Source organism: Passer domesticus, chromosome 2 (genome assembly GCF_036417665.1).
Source record: "Passer domesticus isolate bPasDom1 chromosome 2, bPasDom1.hap1, whole genome shotgun sequence".
NCBI lineage: Eukaryota > Metazoa > Chordata > Aves > Passeriformes > Passeridae > Passer > Passer domesticus.
In genome coordinates this window covers 39,568,582-39,588,841 of record NC_087475.1, presented here as the reverse complement: position 1 = coordinate 39,588,841, position 20,260 = coordinate 39,568,582, and the positions used below count along the sequence as shown (strand labels likewise).

The window sequence follows — 20,260 nt, the reverse complement described above, 5'->3', positions numbered from 1 at the left end:
ATTTTTTCTGTAATGTAGTTCTAGAGAATATAAAGGAACACTCTTCACAAAGATACCTGGTCACATGACAGGAAGCAAAGAATAAGCCATTTGCTTAATGATAAGGAGTCTCTTTAGTTAGAACAAAGCAATTCTTCACTATGAAGACAACCACTGGAATGAGTTGCCTAGACAAGCCAAGTAAATTTTATCACTGGAGATGTCCAGGAGCTGATCTGATAGGACTCAGGGTAATCTCATCTAATGGCCTGCTCTCAATACAAGTTGGACCAGGTGTTCTTCAGAAGTCCCTTCCAGCACAGACTTTTATGTGATTCTATGATTTGCTGATAGCAAATGAACTGCAGGACAACAGATAATTATGCTCTTCAGTTTTACTGTTGTGCATAGGCATACATCATCTCTGAAGAACTTCTACTTTTTTTCCAATTCATTACTGGGCTCTATTAGACTCTCTGAGAAGATAATGAATACAACTTAGATCTGAGTATTTGCCATCCACATAGTGGAGTAATTTTTACAATCAAATATCCTTACTTAGAAAATGTAACTGAAGTTGAGAAAAAATTCACAGATGTAGCTGAGGCCAAAATTCAGGACATTTCTTTAAAGAGGAGAGACTTTGTCTTCGCACAAATTAGCTGCCCCTTGCCTTTTTATGGATGGTTGGTTGCTCATTTTGAACTAGAGGCAGAACATTTAACTTGACATAAGTGGCCTGAGTTTTAGATTCATTACAGTTACACAGTGTTTTTCCAGTACAGAAATTCAGACAGAAGATTTATTTTACTAAAGGACACATAGAGACAAACCTATACAAGTGATAATTGGGAGGTCACAAAGGCTGATTCAAACTACTTCAGAAACCTTCATGGCTGGGCAAGATAAAAACAGAAATGATTTGATGTTACAGGCTGCCCTTTCTCCCACACAAGTTTGCTGATGAAATTTTAGCCAGGGCTAGACTCCCGAGTGCTGTTATTCCCTTTCACAAGAGATGGAGATTGTTTTCTTTGTGTCCTTGTGGTTATGGACTGTTCCTTTAAAGAGAAAGATATGTGCAAGAATTCTCCCTTCATTCCAAAATAGTGCTCCCACTCACTGGATATTATGCAGGAAATCCCTGCAGGCTTCCTCATCTTCTGTCACATTTTTAAAAGAGTGCCTGGTCCATTCTTGAGGAACTATAGGAGGAGAAGTCCTCTGAATTCTAAGTGGAAAAGAAGTGTCTGTCTTAGACTCAGGTTTCAAAAAAATACAGTAAAAATATAATTAATCAGCTCTTCTAAGCTGCTAATTCTTTTTAATAAAGCAGGAATTAAATCTCATGCAGAGGCCAGGCCTCTATTTTTTTTTTCAAGAATGCAAAAGTTAATTACAATGTGTACATAAGTGCATAGATTCACAGGCTCCTAAGGGTCTAAAACACAATGCAGACCTCTGTGACACAGAGGGCACAAAGGCAAACTCAGCATAGATTTCATGAATCCAGCTGTTATCAAAATAATCAGCAATACTACATAAACCCTTCATTCCAAACTGCTGCAGGACTACCCCTTAATTCAGAGTATGGAGCATCTAGAATCACTTATGTGCCCTGACAAGCACTTGCATTTTCCTTTGATATCGACTAAATAAAACAAAAAGATTAAATGAGTTCCTGGTGATATAAAAGCTAGGTAAGCATTTTATTCCCTGGTGATACACATGAAGCTTACATTTACATTTTTGTTACTGCTATTGCCACCTTCACAGCAAACAGAACTCTCATCCCTCCTCCTTGAAAAAATCTGTGCTTTAAATATGATTCTTGGTTAGACTATTGAAAGGTCTCTATTTTATACCATTTTATACCATAAAAACTTCCTCCATGAGAAACCCTCTTGATTTTTTGATTTTTTTTTTTGGCAGATTGCATATACCAGGAATTGGGAACCTCTGAATTAATACTTAGGTGTTTATTTCACCATTATGAATAATACATATCACCCAGAATTTGTGATCTATTGATGTTGTTTTCAAAAAAGGTGACAGATGCGGTGAGGTAGAAAAAAAATTCAAACAACACTGGTGTCTTGAAGTTACAGCCGTGAGGGGACTTTCAAAACTTTCTTAGTTATTAAAGAAGAAATAGTCTAGCATGAGTAGTTTTCCAGATGACCTTATTTTCCAGTCTTGAAAGGTTGCCTTGTCTTCCAGAAATGGACATGGTCTCTGTAAAGCTTTCTACTTTTGAAATAATGCCTATTTAAGTGTTCTGCATATGTCCCAGGAATGGGGAACCAACCTGAATTTTGTGAAAATTCTGTCTTCCCTCTAAGATGAAAAGAAGGATTTTATGCATTTTATGTAGTACATAAAATCCAGTGTGGAACCATCACTGTACTTTTCATTGGTTAATGAAATGCGCTTGACACTTATCTTCCCTGGAACTTGTTAAAAATCCATTCACATGGAATCAGATATAATGAAAAGGTAATTTTTCATTTTTATTCCATTTTATAGTTATTTCCCATTTAGAATTACCTCAAGCACTGCTCTCAGAATAAAAATGCTCTGGAGACAAGTAACTCTAACTAGGCTTAAAAAAGCTCCTTGATTTTCACACACAACTTCACATATATAAAATTTTATGCCAAATGTGGTTAAATTAGATACACCAATTATAACACCTTGTTCACACAATATGTTCATGAAAAATCGCTATGCTGAAACTCCCACTTTAATGCTGAAGCCTCAGCACACAAAATTTGGAAGTGATGCAACTGCTGAAATTGTCAGTGGTGCCTTCCTGGATATTCTGAATGCCTGGAGGTGCTGGGTGAAAGGCAAAGGGCTTTGGCAATGTATTCTGACCCAACGTGTTCAGCATCCCAAACCCTGTCTTTTCCAACTCCTCCTCTACTGATAGACAAAATGTCACTTCTGAGGTACCACTCAACATAGCTTTTGAAGCCATGTGCTTGAAAAGCCAATTACCACTGTTTGACCTGTCATTGTGGTATCAATTAGAAGCAGTGGTGAACTATGTGCTCTGGTTCTACTTAATAAGAATCGGGGGAGAAGGGAGCAGAGGGGAAGAAAAGCTCCTTCACACTGTAAATAAAACTGGGTCATAAATTGTGAGTACAGTTTTGCTCCTCACTGAATAAAAGAGTTGTTCATAGGTCTGTTAAAATTATATTTGCATTACCAGGATATTAAAACTCATTGATATTAACAGGAGTAACATCAGAACTATCTTCTGAATGAATAAGGACTGTATCTGGATGGCCTGTAGTTCTCCTATAAACATCTTGCTTTCCAATACTAAGCTGCCTCACCAGAAAAGAGATCTGAGGAGAGCAAGTGAAGACAAAGGGAAAGCAAAAAATTAAATCCATGAAAAACGAGACCAGTAAAGCACCAGCAAGCTAGCTGCATGCAGGGAGACAGGACTTCCTGGTACTTTTTCTATTATGGACTAGGTATTTTGAATTCTTGTTAAAAATAAAACAATAAAACTTTCAAGAAAAGATGTTACAGAAATTCTATCCTAGTAATTTCACATGCTGACTTATTTACTTTGAAGAAAGAGCAATAAAAGAGAAGGTTTGTAAGAAATATGAAACTGCTTTTTCCAAGATGTCTAAGTTTAACTGCCAAATTTTCTTGCAAAAGGAGATGACTTAAAATAGAGTTTCCCAGTGAAAAGAAACTTTGTTTTGATTCTAAAGCTAAATGTACAGGTGCACAAAGGCAGACAACACAGGTAGTAATAACAGACACCGTAGGAAAGACAGGGCACTGAAGAAGCATTTGACTGGAATGACTGAACATCACAGGCTAGAGGGCATCAAATGAAAAAATCAAGTGGAAGGCTCATTAGCTGAAAAAGAAATATCTTTTCAAAAGGTGCATTGTTAAATTTATCTTTGCTACTGAAGATAGTAAATGCTAGAATATATACATTTTAAAAAATTGATTTAACAGACAGGCAAGAAAAAATCCATCAAGAACTACTGGACAAAGACACACCATGTTGGACACTGGAAGTTCCCATGTCCCCGGAAGCTGACTATCATTCAAGTATGAAATATCACCAGAGAAAGAAATATCACTCTGTGATTTTCCTTTTCTTGTGTTAGTTCCTAAACATATTTTTCTGGCCACTGTCAGGAACTATCCATTGCTCCAGGAAGACCTTTGCTTTTGTCCAGCAGGCCTGTTGGTTTATTCCAAGCCTAGAGATTCTTCCTCAGTAAGCGTCATAATAAATTTTTGTATTGGTATTTGGCACGATTTTTTTTAACCAGAAAGGTATATGGTAAAATTCTACCAATCACTGGTCACAAGGAACCGCCAAGCAATTGTGAACACCTTGGTTCTACTTTCAGGTGACATTGACAGTGCTAGAGCACAGTGCAATAATGTTAAGGCTGCAGGGTCAATCCCACCATGGGCTGTTCTCTGTTGGACTCGATGATCCTTGTGAACCTTTTCTAGCTCAGAAGAGCCTGTGATTTAGTGATACAATTGGAGCTATTAGAGAGGCATAAAGCTATGGGCTACTAGGATGTGAGGCTTTCCTCTGATGTCAGTGACCATCATGTTGAATACCAAGCAACACCATACTTAAGGAGAAGTAATTTTAAGGTAGAAGTCTGAAAGGATTTACATTCAAACACAGTACACCTGGGTTACTAAAATAAAAGTCTTTAGCAGGACAATCCACTGCCAATACAAACAAGATACGTAGTTACTCCATATAATTTCATTGCTGAAAATGGATAAAATAATATTGTGGGATTAAGACATGCTCAATGGGAGGAAAATAAGTGCTAAACAGAAGGAAGCTCATTAGAAGCACTATTGGAGATGTTAAGGATTTAAGGATTTTGTTTTAAAGAAGAATACAAGGCATAAACATACCTTTTCAAGATTTGGGAATATATTCATAAAATTGTCATGATTTTAAAAGGGATCTGTTGTTGTTCTGCAAACCATAAAAATCAATGACTTTGAAAAACTCTGTATATTTGACAAATTTGTTGTGTGTGGGTGCATGTGTGCACACCTGCATTGACATATGCATGTGTACCAAAGGCATTTGCAGGCCCTGAAATGGTTGGCACATATGTGTATGTCTGTGTAGTTCCAAAATCACAGGCTGCTTGTATTAGAGAGCAAAAATATATACTATATACTTATGGTAAACAGACCCAAAATATACCTTTAGTATATGATAATCAGATGCATAGACTAGAAAAACAAGCATCTGCAAGTACACTCAGGAGGTCTAAAATTTCTTATACTCTTTTCAAAGAACATGGAAACAACTGCAGAAGGAAGAGCTTGTCCTGACATTTTGATCAGTGCTTTTTTGCTCTGAACATAATTGCTTATACTACTGCCTAGAGGGTACCTCATCCTCCCTGAATTCACATTATTTTTAGTGCAGAATGGAATGCAGCACATTGCAAGCTTTTTAACTACCCCAAGGCACTGACTGTATAACCAAAATATATCTGATTCAGAGTTTTTTTTCTATGTTTTAGAAGAAAAATATTAAGACTCTTTACATTTTTACCCTGGCGAGGGGCTTGGACAAGATGATCTTCCAACCCTAATGATTCTCACTGTGAATGATCTTAGGACTTTCTCCTGCCCCTGCTCATTGTTTAGTCAAAATTGTCACATTACTGTAAACTTAGGGAGAGCCAAGGAAATTCCCACACATATGCATAAAAATATGCATTCCCAGTCACATCTTAAAGATAAAAAGGTATCTGTTGAAATTCTTACCATCTCACAAATTGCATGTTCCAACAAGTTTCCACAAGCATTTTTTTCCACTTATCTTCACTAATACATAAGTGCATTACAGGCTTTCAAGTCAGTTTTTCAAGGCAAACACATTCGAAACAAAAAGAAAATATGAGTGGTGCCAGATATAAATGTAAATCACATCATGGCTCTCATGGAGAAAATCTGTTACAACTCCTGAACTCTTATACAAGCTGCAGCTTCCACAAATGAGCTCTGAAAATTTGACCTCCTAGAACTTAACCAGAAAATAATTTTCTTCTGGCATCAAGAAGGTTTTTTAGAGAAGCTTGATGCAGATCTGTTGGTATCACAATTCAAATATTAAAAATAACAGACACCATTAACAGTTTCAGTTCCTAGAGTCACTGCAAACAGCTTGATTATATTTTCTCAACTCCTAAATCCACATTAAGAAAAAGCTTTTATTTTTGTACTGCTTCTGGCATCCCATGATGCCAGAATTATACATTCAATTATCTTTCATAGCAGACAAGCTTTCTTCTCCTACCAGAACCAAGGTTAGGTAGACCTTGACCTCACTCATGGTACTGGAGAACATGGACTTCAGTTTGGCTGACAGTGAGATTTTAACTCATCCTCTTACTATGACCCATTCTGCTGAAGACACCTTTCTGTTAGCCCTCACCTCTGTAAGGCTCTCACAGGGGCTTAATTATGAAGACTTCTTGATAAAAACTAATGCATGAATGAAGAAATATTTATTCTTAGAAGCTCAGAGTTAAAAGTTAAAGAAAAATAAGCAGTGCACTTAGTTAAGGTTGCTCCCTTTGTTCTACAGACAATCATATCAAAAGGCAGCAGCAGGAGCATCTAGCAGAAGTTACAAAAATAGCATGTATTTTCACTAGAGAAATAAAAAAATAGCATGTATTTTCACTGTTTCAGTTGTTATAACTGCTTTACATGAAGAAGTTATGAATATCTGAAGGGCAAGAATGTATAGAAACCAAATTTCACAGCTTAGTGTCTAGAAATACTGAAAAAAGGAAAAAAAAAAAAAGAAAATGCATAGATATACAGGATGACTGCTCCACCAATCATCATGAATGTATACTCAAGAGATCAGTAGTAAAACCTAGGCCTTCTTTTACTGGTATCTAATGTCAACAGAACAACAACAACAAAAAAACCCCAAACCTAAAAATGAGTTAAAATCTGCAACTGTCCCAAGCACTGAAAGCAGAAAGATGCTATGAGTGCAAGAGACAAAATAGCTAATAGAATATTAGGTTGCACACCTGACTTCTGTATTTTATTCTGGAAAGCACTATTAAAACATTTTTATCTCTTTATCTTGGTGTGACTTTCATGTTGGAAACCCAGTTTGTGTGAAAACTTTGTCTCACATCATGAATTTCAGCAATAAGTATACGCCTGGGACACAGAAACACTTATAAAAGGTTATTCTTTTCTGCATGTGAAAGAAAAAGAGCAGTAGCTGAGAAAATGGGAATCATAATGGTGGTGAGTGGAGAAAGGTGATAAACACACGGGCAAGAATAATACTGGAACAACACAGTAAATACAAAAAAAAGGAATTCCAGTATCTTGGTATCAATGCAGCAACCCTTGTTAACATATCATTGCAGAGAATATAAGATGGATATCCTCAACATCACTGGCAGAGTAGTGAGAGCCTCATTCTCTAGGGAAGCAATTATTTGTATCTTTGTCTTTTAAGACCAAACATAACTACAAAGTCTTAGTAGGATACATTAAAATGTGCGACAGCAACATTTCTGACCTATTCCCATAGCAAATGGTGAATGTCTGGTTTCACACAGACCACTCTGCTTTTGCCTCTCAGCATACCTTTTGCTCCACAAGTGAGACAGGGCCTGCACTGCCTTCTGAACCAACTCAGGTGGAGGTCAGGAACCTCTACAAAGATCCTGTCAAATTTGTGCCACGTTCCCTTAAAAAATGAACTAAAGTGCTAATGCCAGGGACCTGCTATTTTATGAACCCAAATTCACAAATGCAAGCTTTGTTTTCTGCTGTGAGTGAAGAGAGATGACCAGCTTTGAATGTTGACTTTTATCCTTTGTTGTCATTATCATCTAAGTCCCTAACCTAAATTAGGATCCCAGCCTAGGCACTTCAGTAAGGTGCCTGCTGTTACACACTATGATTTTTGGCTTCATTAATGTGAAAGCACCCATATGATTAAATGCCAATGAAACACAGGTTCCTAATTCATTAAACTTGGATATTTATGTCGTTTAATGTTATCCACTGAAAATCAGGCATTTTGCCTAATTAACTGTCTAGACTTCCCCAGAAAAAAGAGAGCACCCTACTTGGATGGGATGAATCATTCCCTGGAGGGTAACTATGACTACAGGCAAGTGCAGATGACTAGCTTAGCTACATGCCTAACTTTTTGCATGGTTAACAAAGTGACATGAATCCTGTCCCTTGACACTTTAGAAAATGCCAACCTTTATCTAGATGAATGAGATTTTTTTCCTTGAATATAAGTGTTCAAAAACTTGAAGACAGTTGCTTCTAAACTCTTGAGACTGGATTAAATATAAAAACACTAAAACTTTTGTTATGATGCTTACTGCATAAGCATACAGTATTATAACGATTTATTTTTTTCTGTGTATGTCAGAAGGTAATCTTCTTTCTTATAAATAATTGCATTTATGTGCATAAAGTTTTTTACTCTTGGGACATTTCTCTTACATGGATTAAAAACGTGAATCCAGCTGCTCTGAGTTAGCAAAAAGCACAGACACTGGAATCAAAGTGCTAATTGCAAAATCAACAAATGATTGCACGTGAATTTGGGATCAAAAGTACAAATTGTGCTTCTTCTCTTCAGCTTAGAGACAAGCAAAGCTGAATATTATAGGAATCACAGTAAAAAAAATTATGTTTGCACAGGGGATGTAAGTTTGGATTGCTTGGCATATAAATACTGCTTTAGTTAATAAAAATTCCAACTCTATAAGCAAATAAGTATATATGAGTTTTCAAAAATCAACAGGACACTGTGGAGATCAGTCATGAAACAATAAAAAATAATTTATTCTACTCAATATAAATATTTGATTTGAAGCTTCTATTCTTCTTTCTTCGATTCTATGCTTCTATGCACTTTAGAGAAAAATGAAGAAGGAATCATCACTATCTCTTTAGAGACTGACTTGTTTTGTCTTGACTAAAATTAAACAAAATTCCACTTACGTGATCTTGCATAAAAGGGAAGTAGTGTCAAATTCATATTTAGAATATATGTGCCAGAATTATCTTTACCAATGTTCTGAAATCAGATACTCTCCCCCTTTAGATAGTAGGCTGCTGAACAAAAAAGGATTAATTGCTATGTTTTCCTGACAACAAGAACAGAAAAAATAGAGTAGAAAGAGGGATTAACACATAAATATTTATTAGGTTTTTAAAATTCTCGTTAAAGATGTGTATCCTCTGGTGCCATATTCTGGACAATTAGGTGGCAGTAGATTCCAGTACAGACTTCCACATTGCCCCATCATCATCACCACCACCACTACCAGCACCAAAAACCTCTAAGCATTTTAGAATCAGACTCCATGGTAGCGCTGCCATTGTTGATGGCACTCAAATCCTAAATTACTTTATTCTACTGTAACTGCTCCCTCTCATGAGACAGATTGCCTAATGGATTCCTTTTATTTCTTTTAAGCTCTTTCTGTAAAAGCTTTGCAAAGACCTCTAAAGTTTGCTTGACTGCCTCTTTTTTCCAAAGCTTCTAAGCATCTCAAAATGTGACTCTGAACCACTGGCATCAAATTGAAGTGTTCAGACATTAAACACTTGTTGAAAACAAGAACCTATCTCCACAGACAAAAGCAGAAAAGAATCCATCATTATCTCCAAGCTTTTTAATAAAAATTTCTGTTTTCAACATCAAAGAGTTAAAAGTGAGATTCAAGAGAGAAAATGAACCTGGTAAAAATCTGTTATTTTTCAAATATAGTTCTAAAGGCAGCTAGTTTAAAAAAATATATATGTATACTATATGTAGAAATAGATACATACCATGATATATAGGTATATATACACCTATATATACCACACACACACACACACACACACACACACACACATATATATATGTATCTCAAAGCATTTGCTGCTTTGATATGAATTTAAGAGAAAAAAATATTCTATGTATTTCATGGTGTGAAGCAGAACTGGAGGCAAAGGAACATGTACATATGACAAGCACCTTCATTGGTGAGTATGAGAATTGAATCAAATTAGAAAAAAAAAAGTCCCTACTACATATTGCTGTTTACTCCTCCAAGAATTTCTGTTGCCAGGAAATAAGGCATGGGGAAAATATTTTTAGTAATGGATGCCATCTGTACTAATGTTCTGAGTGTGCACTAGTGAGCACAGACAGCACATGTGTGATATGACAGAAATCTGATCTTCCTTAAGGGATTTTCTCTTTGAAGCAGAGAATTATACTTATGTGAGATTTCAACAATTTAAAAGTGGATGTATGTTCCTGATTGACTCAAGGGGCCTAAGACCTAAACCTGACTTTTTTTGATTTGTCATCATAGTGGGAATTTGTGTATGAACCTAAGGATGTCACTTCATCTTTGATTTTCCAGTAGGAAAATAGGGACACAATAATCTTGTCTGACACAAATTCTAAGATAAACCCTCTGAAGTTAGTGAGGTAAGTTTGGTTTGTTATCACAAGCATAAAGTAAACAAAGGAAATTTTTATATTTTAATGTCAGAATTATTTATAGATATAAAAAATACCTATATTTCATGGTGGAATTTCAGGAAATAAGATTACAGAGGTAAGATTACATGGTCAAGGAAGTCAGACCATGGCTCATGCTCAGATATGCTTGAGATGCTTGCTCTTTCCCTTGTAGAATTATAAAACAGTAAAATGACCATGCACATGGTTTTAGCCAACAATGGGTTTATCTTTATGCTACCTGCAATTTTTTTTTCTGAAATCCAGTTCAGATTATGAAACACTACGAGTGCACTAGGTTAGATCAAAGCTCCATCTGTCCAGTATCCTTTTTCTGACAAGGATCAGCCAAAGGGTTCTGAGATATAAGAACAGATCAAAGACAGACTAGTTTTTGTTCCTGTCTGCTTTCCCAGGAAAAGTGGGATATGTACTTGAGAAGCAATGCCATAAAGGTTTCATTGCTGTAAACCATAGATTATGGTCCAGATGAAGGAAAGAGAGTTCATACAGTGAGGGTGGCTTGGAGCTGGCTTCAAATTTTCCTGTAGCTGCCCTACAAAAAAAAAGTATGTCTCTCAAAATTACCCTCCAAAAGAATCTGCTACTCTTCAGTGACTAGAGAAGGAAATCCACATGAATATTTCAAACTGCATATACAATTTTATAATATACTGGTGAAGTGAGGTGAATTCTACTCAGGTGTTGAAACTTTCATAAAATTTTTAAGGAACTTCACTGGCTGCAAAAGCTATTAAAGGAGTAATCCCAAGGCAAAGATGAGTTTCTTCGTATAGAATGAAGCTATGGGAAGCCTAAAGATTTATAAAATTCTGATAGGAAACAAAAAAACATAAAAAATAAAGCCATATTAAGGGGAGGGCATAAAACTAGACAAGAATAATACATACACAGGCTTTTATATTAATAATAAAACTTTAAAAAACCCCATAGTTGCATTAGAATTTCTGTTATTAAAGCTCCCACAATGTTGACACAAAACACACCTCAGAAACTTGGTAGAAGTAACAGGCAGTAGAATGCTACAGAATCAGACTATGCAGAACAGGCAATGTATTATCCAGGTGGAGAGTGAAAGACTGGTGCCATATGTTACAGAAATTCTTCAGTCAATGCAGTGAATAAGGTCAATGCATATAAAACCATCACAGGACCCACGTGCATTGAAACTGTGTCTTGAACTGGAAGAAATATTCTGCACATGTGTAAATGAGGATTATAAAGTAATTTCAAAATGCAAAATAGTATTCAAAGCCAAAAGACAAGCAGTAATAACATTGGGATGCCTTTATTTACCTTCATGTATGTTTAGGAAAGGGAATAAGAAAGATATTAACTTTTTACTTATAAGTGACTCCTTGCTGACTTATACAGCCAGAGAACACCTAAGTGAAGAATTGTCTCATGGTTTAGTACTGAGGAAAATCTATATCATTATATAAATATCAAAAAGCTCTTCTGTAACAGTGATAATGGTCTTCAGATCTTATTTTACAAGTAAAAGGTCAAATCTATTACACTGAATTTAAATTTAAAAATTACTTAAAATCATAAAGCTGTTGAAAAGAAATTGAAAGGAATGGACAAATGACAGAAACTGGGATAGGGGGGTGGTGTATGGAGTAGTTTTAAATACCCTGTTGTATTAGCAGAGATATCCTGTTTTATCTATCAGCTACAGAAAAAACTCCAAGAAGGTCAACAAGACCAGCAATGTCAAATTGAGTGCAAAGAAGACTTAAAAGTAAATGGATATGTTTTAGAAAAGAAAGCCATCTGCCAAGCAAAGAATAGATAAAACAAAACCTTAACATAAATTTTAGCAGTTTTTTGGTATAAAAATAATGTCAGATCATTAAAGACTTTGCGGGAATAGTTTCTAAAGAAATAAACTCTAATAAGAAAGCTTTTAAGGACATAAGGAAAGCAGGAAGTCTAAAAGAGCAACAGACTATTAATTGTGTTCTGAAAAGTAAAACCAAAGCAAGAAATTAAAATAACTGTTGGCCACAGACAGGGTCAAAAAAGTCCCAAAACAGTGCCAAAGACTGATCTACAAAAATATCAGGAGAAAAGTTTTTGGAAGATAACTGACACAAGGTCAATTTGTTACTCCCTAACACCTGATAGCACTCCCTCAAGACTTCTAAAGGATCTCGGAGATAGCAAGCTTGACATACAGCAGTGGTAGATAATTTGTAACCTAAATAAACTCCAGAATGAGAGGAAAGGAAAGCGGCAAATGTGAGTAACTTTAAAAGAGGGATTCAGGGTAGAGCATGACAAGTGAGAACCTAATCAGTCTGACTTCATATCTAGGCAAATTGATAAAAATATGTAGCAATGGAATCAGCAAATATGTGGAAAATAAAATGGGAAAACAGCTGCTGCAAGAGAAAGTCATGCTTCAAAATCTGTTAAGGGGGATGAATTTCTAAAAAGAAAGTCAACGCTTTATCACAAAAGGCAGAAGACATCAAAGAAATCCTCTCAGGTTCTTTTTTAACTTTGTGACAATGGTTTAGGGAGAGTGTGGAGAAGACAGGCACAGATGAGAAGGAAGCCAGGATTGTAGCTGATAGATTTCTTGTGCCTACGTTCGATATCATCTGTATAACTGATGTACTGAACACCAGAGGAAAGGGCCTCATGGCAAGATGAGCAGGATCAGTGTCATACCTGGAGGCTCAGTAGCATGTTAGGGTCAGCCTGGATCACTTCAGAGGATGAAATTTATTGCACAGCTAGATGGTGACTATGAGCTATAGCACAAACACTTTCCACTTGAGCTATGATGGCAGACATGGACAAGAGGATGAGATGTGGCAGAGGCTGGGAGATGCATTGCAAATAATTAGAGCTATAAGGATACAGAGAATGATTCTTTTCTTAAACAAGCTGAATGGTGTCTTGGAAAAGAAGATTCTATTCTTATGTGTATCTGTGCTGCTAAGTAAATCACTTAAATTAATCTTTCACAAGTTTTATGTTTGTTCTACATACTTATGAGGGGTACCATAAAAAACCAGAAAGGAGATTAGTAGTTTTGTCTTTGTAGTAAACCCTGAATACTGTGCAATAAATAATGCACAGGATCACACACTGTACAATAAATGGACTAGTGGCTTATTAAAATGAGCTCTATCTACTCTTTGCACTGAGACATTACTTTTGGAATTAATATTACGTAATGGGGTAATTAAAAACTGAATCATGATGTATATCCTTAACTAAATTTGCACTGGCATATTTAATTCTAAAGGTTTACATTCTTCTAAATAAATTATATTCTAATCTTACTTAGAATCTCCTAGTCTTTTAATGCATTTTTGCTTTTATTTATTCATATTTAAATACGCTTACTGAAGCAACATGAATACCAAATGTTTACATATTATTTTACATTGTAGAGTACACTGCAAATATGATCTAATTAGTCCTTTACCAATAATCTGAAAGTTAAGTAATAAAATTTTTCTTATCAAGTTCCAGAAAAGAAATTAAGTCGTAACTAAGAACAGCACAGCTCAAAAGAGATTACTATGCAGGTGTGATTTCTGGCACAGATATATTCTTCTTCCTTCCTAGAAAGTGTTCATTCAGTGTTTCATCATTTGAAAATGCCCTGGGACTTGAGCTTTACAGCCCATAAAGGCAGGGAAAAACACACATCCCTAAGGATGGAGAGCATTACAATTTCATAATTTTCAACCAATGAATGTCTTTTACATTAACTGCTTGAATTATTTTACTTTTCTCTTAGAATGCCATTCATCTTTTAATTATAGACGTCAAAAAATTTTCTGTGCAGCAATACAGATTTTTTTTTAATAGAAATGGTCTTGATTAGAACATAACAATTACCTTAAAAATCCTGCTTCTTCTTAAAGTCATTTTTTAATTGGAAATTCAAAATGTCATTTAATTAAGAAAACTCTTTCTTGCTTTATCTTCTGAGATAAGACAAGCAATATTTCAGCACAGTAGAGCACATTCACCATCAGCACTAAACCTGTGATACCATCGTATTTACCCCTCAGGAAATCTTTTCTGTTCTACACACTTAAGCAGTTGTACATTCATTCCAGAAACCTCATATCACTGAGCTCCAGGAACTTGCCTCTTTTCACCTTAGGCATTTTAAAAATATGCAACACTTTGTACAATATTCATTTGTTTGCATAAAATACCAGAAGGGAATGCATTCAATAGAACTGACTAATACTCTATGAGAAGACACTACTGTTCAAGAAAACATTTCAAAAACATAAGTACAAATGAACCAGCATCAGCCACCTTGGACATTTTCATGCATCAGAATGGTGTATAATATGCATTATAATGTACGTAGAACCCGTATACCATTATGCCAGCCAACCCAACTGGTATTCCCAATGGCAAAGTGCTGGTTAGATCCCCTCTTGGGTCATGGAGTGGCATGGTAGCTAGAAGGTCTGGTGGCTGGGGCAGCAGTTTGTTCTGGCCCAGCACCACTCTGATGTAGTTATACTGCTACAGTCTCAAAGCTACGAAGTTGAGAAATTTAAAAAAAAAAATATATTTATGTCTTGCATTTAAGTGTTCTCTATTGCTATCACAGAGACAGAATTCCTACCAGGCTAATAAAATTTCAGACGGAAATGTAGCAACCATTGCTAGTGGTGGTCTCTCATTATTGGTTTTTGTTCACCACTTCCAAAGCAGGCGGCTAAAGCACAAAGCCATGCTGCTGCCATTTAACAGGCAAAGGTGTCGACTTTAAAGTGGTTTATGAATCAAAGATGTTTCACACAAAAGCCACTGGATTTCACATCTCAAGCACTTCACTTTGGAAAATTGATTTGTGCTCCTAACTCATGCAGACACCATGAAAAATTTCCTGTAAGATCATCAGAATAATATGACATTGCTTATCACACATCTGAGCCATTTTCATTTCAGATCATTTTACCTCTTGAGACTGGTAAAGAGGAAAATGAATGCCTTTGATTTGGCCTACTCATTTTGCATACTCAAGACTGTCCCACCATCCCAAAATCATCTGGAAGATCTCTCATTTATGTGAACTCATGAACTGAAATCCAGGATTTGTGTTTCATTGTTGCAGAAAATACTTGTCCTTTTAACTTATTTCAAGTTTATAATACATATGGATATTTAATACTGCAACAACAAAAGCAGCATTGATTTCTGCATTGAATTCTGTAAAGAAAAAAAAAAGTATATAATATTGTCATGTAGAACTTCAGTGTAAAACATCTCAATTGCCTGGGTGATCATTTTTCAATAATTGAATGAACATAATTCTATGGCAATTGCTAATGCACATGAAAGATGAAAAAAAGCAGCAAATGATGGCTATAAGCCAAATATTACAGAAGAAGTTCCCATGTGTTAGCTCATGCTATTTCATGTGTGAAATAGAGAAATGTTGATGAATTTTGCTTTTCTTTGTACAGATTAAAGCACAGCTATATATTTATTTAAAAGCTATGGATACCTTCCTCTCTGGTGGCTTGTGCATAAGGGCAGAAAGGCCGACCTGAATTCTCTATTTACATTTGTTTTATGTGATTGACATTTGGAGTTTCAGGCATGAGAGAATGACTCTTTGGTCCCCAGATGAGGAGAATCAATCAAGCAAGATAACTCCTTCAAGCATCTTTAGCCCTCCCCTAACACATCGACCAGAGTGTGCTCTACTGCTTTCTAACTGCAGACCCTCTCCCATCACCCTTGCCTGCAGTGGAGCTGTGCACAGAAAGCATGGACAGGGATATCTTTCACTAGGTTATAAGCAAAAAGATGGCCTAGCTGTGATTTTGATATTTTTTTTTAATTACAAGAGTATCTAAATTGAATTTGATTGAATACTAAACCAAATTTCTACATCTCTTTTACAATATCTTAATTTTTCCTTAAGGTTGTGTGAGAGTACACTATCCAACAAAATACTGCTATTGACTTCCACATGTAGTGTTTTGTTCATTGTGATGAAGATGTTTCCCATCTTTTGCCAGATGAAATACCAGTAAAGTAAAATACCTTAAAGTAAGAAGCTACTTTCAAGAACAATAAAAACATGTTCTTACTTGTTTAAGTTTCTTTAGATCTTCATCAAGTTCCAAGTTGTCCAAAATAACAGCAACAAACAAGCTGAGTAGAATCTACAAAACAATTGTAAATTATTTGTTAAAGCTTATTTTTCTTAAGATGTATTATTAAATAACATGGAAAAATGACAACCCTGCTGATGTAAATGAGATTCTTGCCTTTGACATCTGTTGAACGAATATCACCTGCTACTATATATCTGCTAGCCCCTTTGCAAGAAGTAAACTGGTTTTTACCTAACCATACAATTATTATAAGTTTAAAAATGCTAAATTCTAGGTTTTATGACCAATGAATTATATATGTTTAACAATATATTCATTAAAATGTAGTTTGCATGAAGAGAAAATTAAATTAATCAGAAATAATAGCAACAAACAACAACAACAATAATAATAACAATGACAATAAGAACAAAAACAATAATAAAAGAAACACAAAGTAAAATCCTAAAACATCTTGTAAAGCTAAGGTGGTTTTCAATTAAGGTGTGACTTTTTAGTCTCCTGACAATCATTTACTTTATGGCCTTCCTTTATGCTCAGAGTGCCTCTGTGAAAAGTACCTAACTTCACTTTGGAAGAAAAGTAAGATGCTTCATTATTTGCATGCATCACATGTATATGAAACTCATGTCACAGAAGAAGAATAATAAAGTTCCTCAATTTACTCAACATTAGATATTGTTTAGACATATTTCTAGGAGGAAGAATCCAAGGGAGAAAAAAAAAGTGTGCATCAGTATCAGATTATTACACTTCCCTTGCACGCAGATGCTGACCAGAATCCAAAGAAGCTGAAAATGTGACTGATATAGCTGAGAAGCAGACAGAGTTAGTAGCATGGTAGGTGAGGGAGGATACTGCTGTTCAGAATATATTATCAGACAACTTCTATCTCACCCAGTAAATATATGTACACATATATAAGTCAACAGCTGCCAGCAACTGCCAAGGTTTTAGTCCCTGAAGTTTGATGTAAACATCCTCAAATGCACTGAGCTTCTACTGGCAAGCACCAATTTCTGATATACCAGAGGGGTACCAGAAGGTATCCTAACTATTTTTAAAAACAGTTACAGGTCTAGAATTTTTCTGTGGCCTTGGACCACTGAGTGACAACCAGAGCAAACATATCTTTCCACCATTACTTGTAAATGAAGTGTAAGTTTGCTTGTCACACTGGAAATTTATTCCCTACCTATACAGAAGATGAAATTTAAGTGGCTTAATATACAAGGCAAGGAGTTTGGAACTTAAAATGCATCTAAGTTGAGTGGACCTTATTCCAAGGCAGGATTTTCTTTTACTCCATAAACTATAAAGGTACAGAAGACATAGGAAGGACTCTAGCCCATAAATTTAAAAAATGTCAGTGCTAAGAAAAAAAAAAGTTCTTTTAACAAGAAGCTGGCTTTAGCAACATATAGAATTTCCTGCAGTTATTCAAAGCGACATATTGTATGTGCCACATAAACAATATATCATATAATTTTCAGTGATCCAGCTACTATGAACAGTGGAAGTAAAGATGGCATTTAGAACAGCAATGCAAGGCATAATTCTGATAAAATACATAATAGCTAGCACAATGTAGAGGCCCACAGAAGTTGACTTTAGTTTCAGGATAGCCTATGGTGGTGCATGCCCTCATCCCACTCAGGCCACACTTTGATCTGAGAAATGCTCATTAGGCCTCAGACTGGATGAACTGCACCTGGGACTAAGCCCCTCTTGAGCTTATCAGAAACACTGTCTGTTCCCAGGAATTAACAGGTGTCTAACAAGCACCTGCATTTTAAGCAAAAACCTGGGAAACATATTTTTCTTGCCTGCAAAACAACCAAAAGGAATAATATTTCTGTTGAACCTTCAAAGAAAGTTTTTCAAATTGTGGCCAGGCTGGAAAATTATTATGACTGAAGCCGACTCTCTAATGATACTATAAACAGTGGTCCAAAGCAAGATCTGTTTGAGCTCTCAATTGCCAGAAGAAGGGGTGAATATGTGTGTCTCATACATCAATAACTGGATGGCCGTGGAGCCAGCCAAGGACTACTAGTAATGACAGGCAAAAATCATTGGTAATAATCAAGAACTATAGGTATTAAAATGCCATGGGAAAGAACAAGGTTTTGATGGCGAATGGGTGTGAGGCAGAGACAGGGCAGCACTTTTCCACCAGCTGAAACATGACACAGTACAGTGCAAGCACAAGAAAGAGTTGACATGGACGTGGGCATGGCGTAGACATGGACTGTAGGGTGGGATTGGCACCACCAACGACCCCCAAAGCCCTCTAACCCATTTCCAGAAAGGCCTGAAAGATCAGACTGTGAATGATAATTAATTGCCATAGAAAAAGAGAAACTTGTCCATGAAAAGGCTCCTCCCTAAGCCTAGGCAGCACCCTCCAGTAGCCTGAACATCCCAGTGGCCATACCGACACAGATGGATCAACACCTGCTTGCTGGATAATCACCTCCATGATCCTGGACATCCCATAAGCTAGACTGGTGCTGCTGAAACCAGGCTCAGCATCTCCCCAGCGGGATGAACGCTGGAAGCAGCACTAGTGATCTCTTTTGCTCTCTTTTTCTGTCTGTAATTCATGTATACCTCTTTAATATCTCTTTTGCCATTCACCTCACTCTTATTATCCAAAACCCACTGCCACGTGCTTATATAGTAGGTCAGGGACTAAGATACTAATTTCCATGCCAAGTAGAACTTTCTGATTGTTTGTCGACCCTCTGACTTCTGTAATTTTTTTTGACCAACAAGCATTTATGAAAACTACTTTGATCCCTAGTTGCTAATGAAGAATTTTGCTGTAATTCTGTTAAGATTTTACAGTATGGTGTTTTGCTTCTTTAGAGATCCTGTTCATTCTATAATACTCAGTACATGCTGCTCAAAGCATACTAGTTAAGGAAGTTCAGTTCCATGCTAAAAAGAAGTACAGTACTCATTAAATATATCACCCCTTACATTCTTGCTGATTCACACACTGATATATATCAAGGCAAGACTTTCATTAACTCCTTTTTTGATTTTTTTCAACAAGAACAAAAGAAAATGTACCACAAAAGAAAACTTAAATGCAAACTTGTTATTTGTTTAACTTCCTCTGCCACCATCTCAACTAATTACAGTCCTTGTTTCCAAGAGAGTGAGTCTTTTTTGAGCTTCAGTTTTTCTTTGCCTTCTTATGTGAAACCTATTAATTTCTTTCCAAATCTCTACAGTCTGCTATGCCAAATGCCTGCAATTATCATTCTCAATTCTAATTGTCCCCCCTTTTCTGGTTGGTGAAAGTAATTTCTTCATTTGACTTTACTCTTGTTATTATCTGATGACTGTTTATTCTTAGAATGCTTCTTTTTGGTTTTAGTAGCAGCCCAGCCATTTTCATGATTCCTTAACAGTTCCATGTTATTTTGTTTTAAATATCTTTTGCCTACAGACAACTCTGTCCTACATAGTTTTCCCTTCCAAGGTCTGAGGAAGATCTTAGAATTGAAACCAAAATTTCGTAAGCCCAGATAATTCTGCAAAGTTGTCTTTGAAGGGTTTCTTAATT

At 36.0% G+C, this 20,260-nt stretch overlaps 1 protein-coding gene across 9 annotated transcripts in view; it reads right to left on the bottom strand.

Annotated features, from left to right (window-relative positions):
* The window catches only part of NALCN (sodium leak channel, non-selective), a 234,197-nt gene that overhangs the window by 76,043 nt on the left and 137,894 nt on the right, over positions 1-20,260 (bottom strand). For all 9 annotated transcript variants that reach the window (XM_064408342.1, XM_064408338.1, XM_064408339.1 and 6 more), the window contains one exon: positions 16,657-16,731. In XM_064408342.1, coding sequence (XP_064264412.1) covers positions 16,657-16,731 — 75 coding nt within the window. The remainder of the gene's footprint in view (positions 1-16,656; positions 16,732-20,260) is intronic.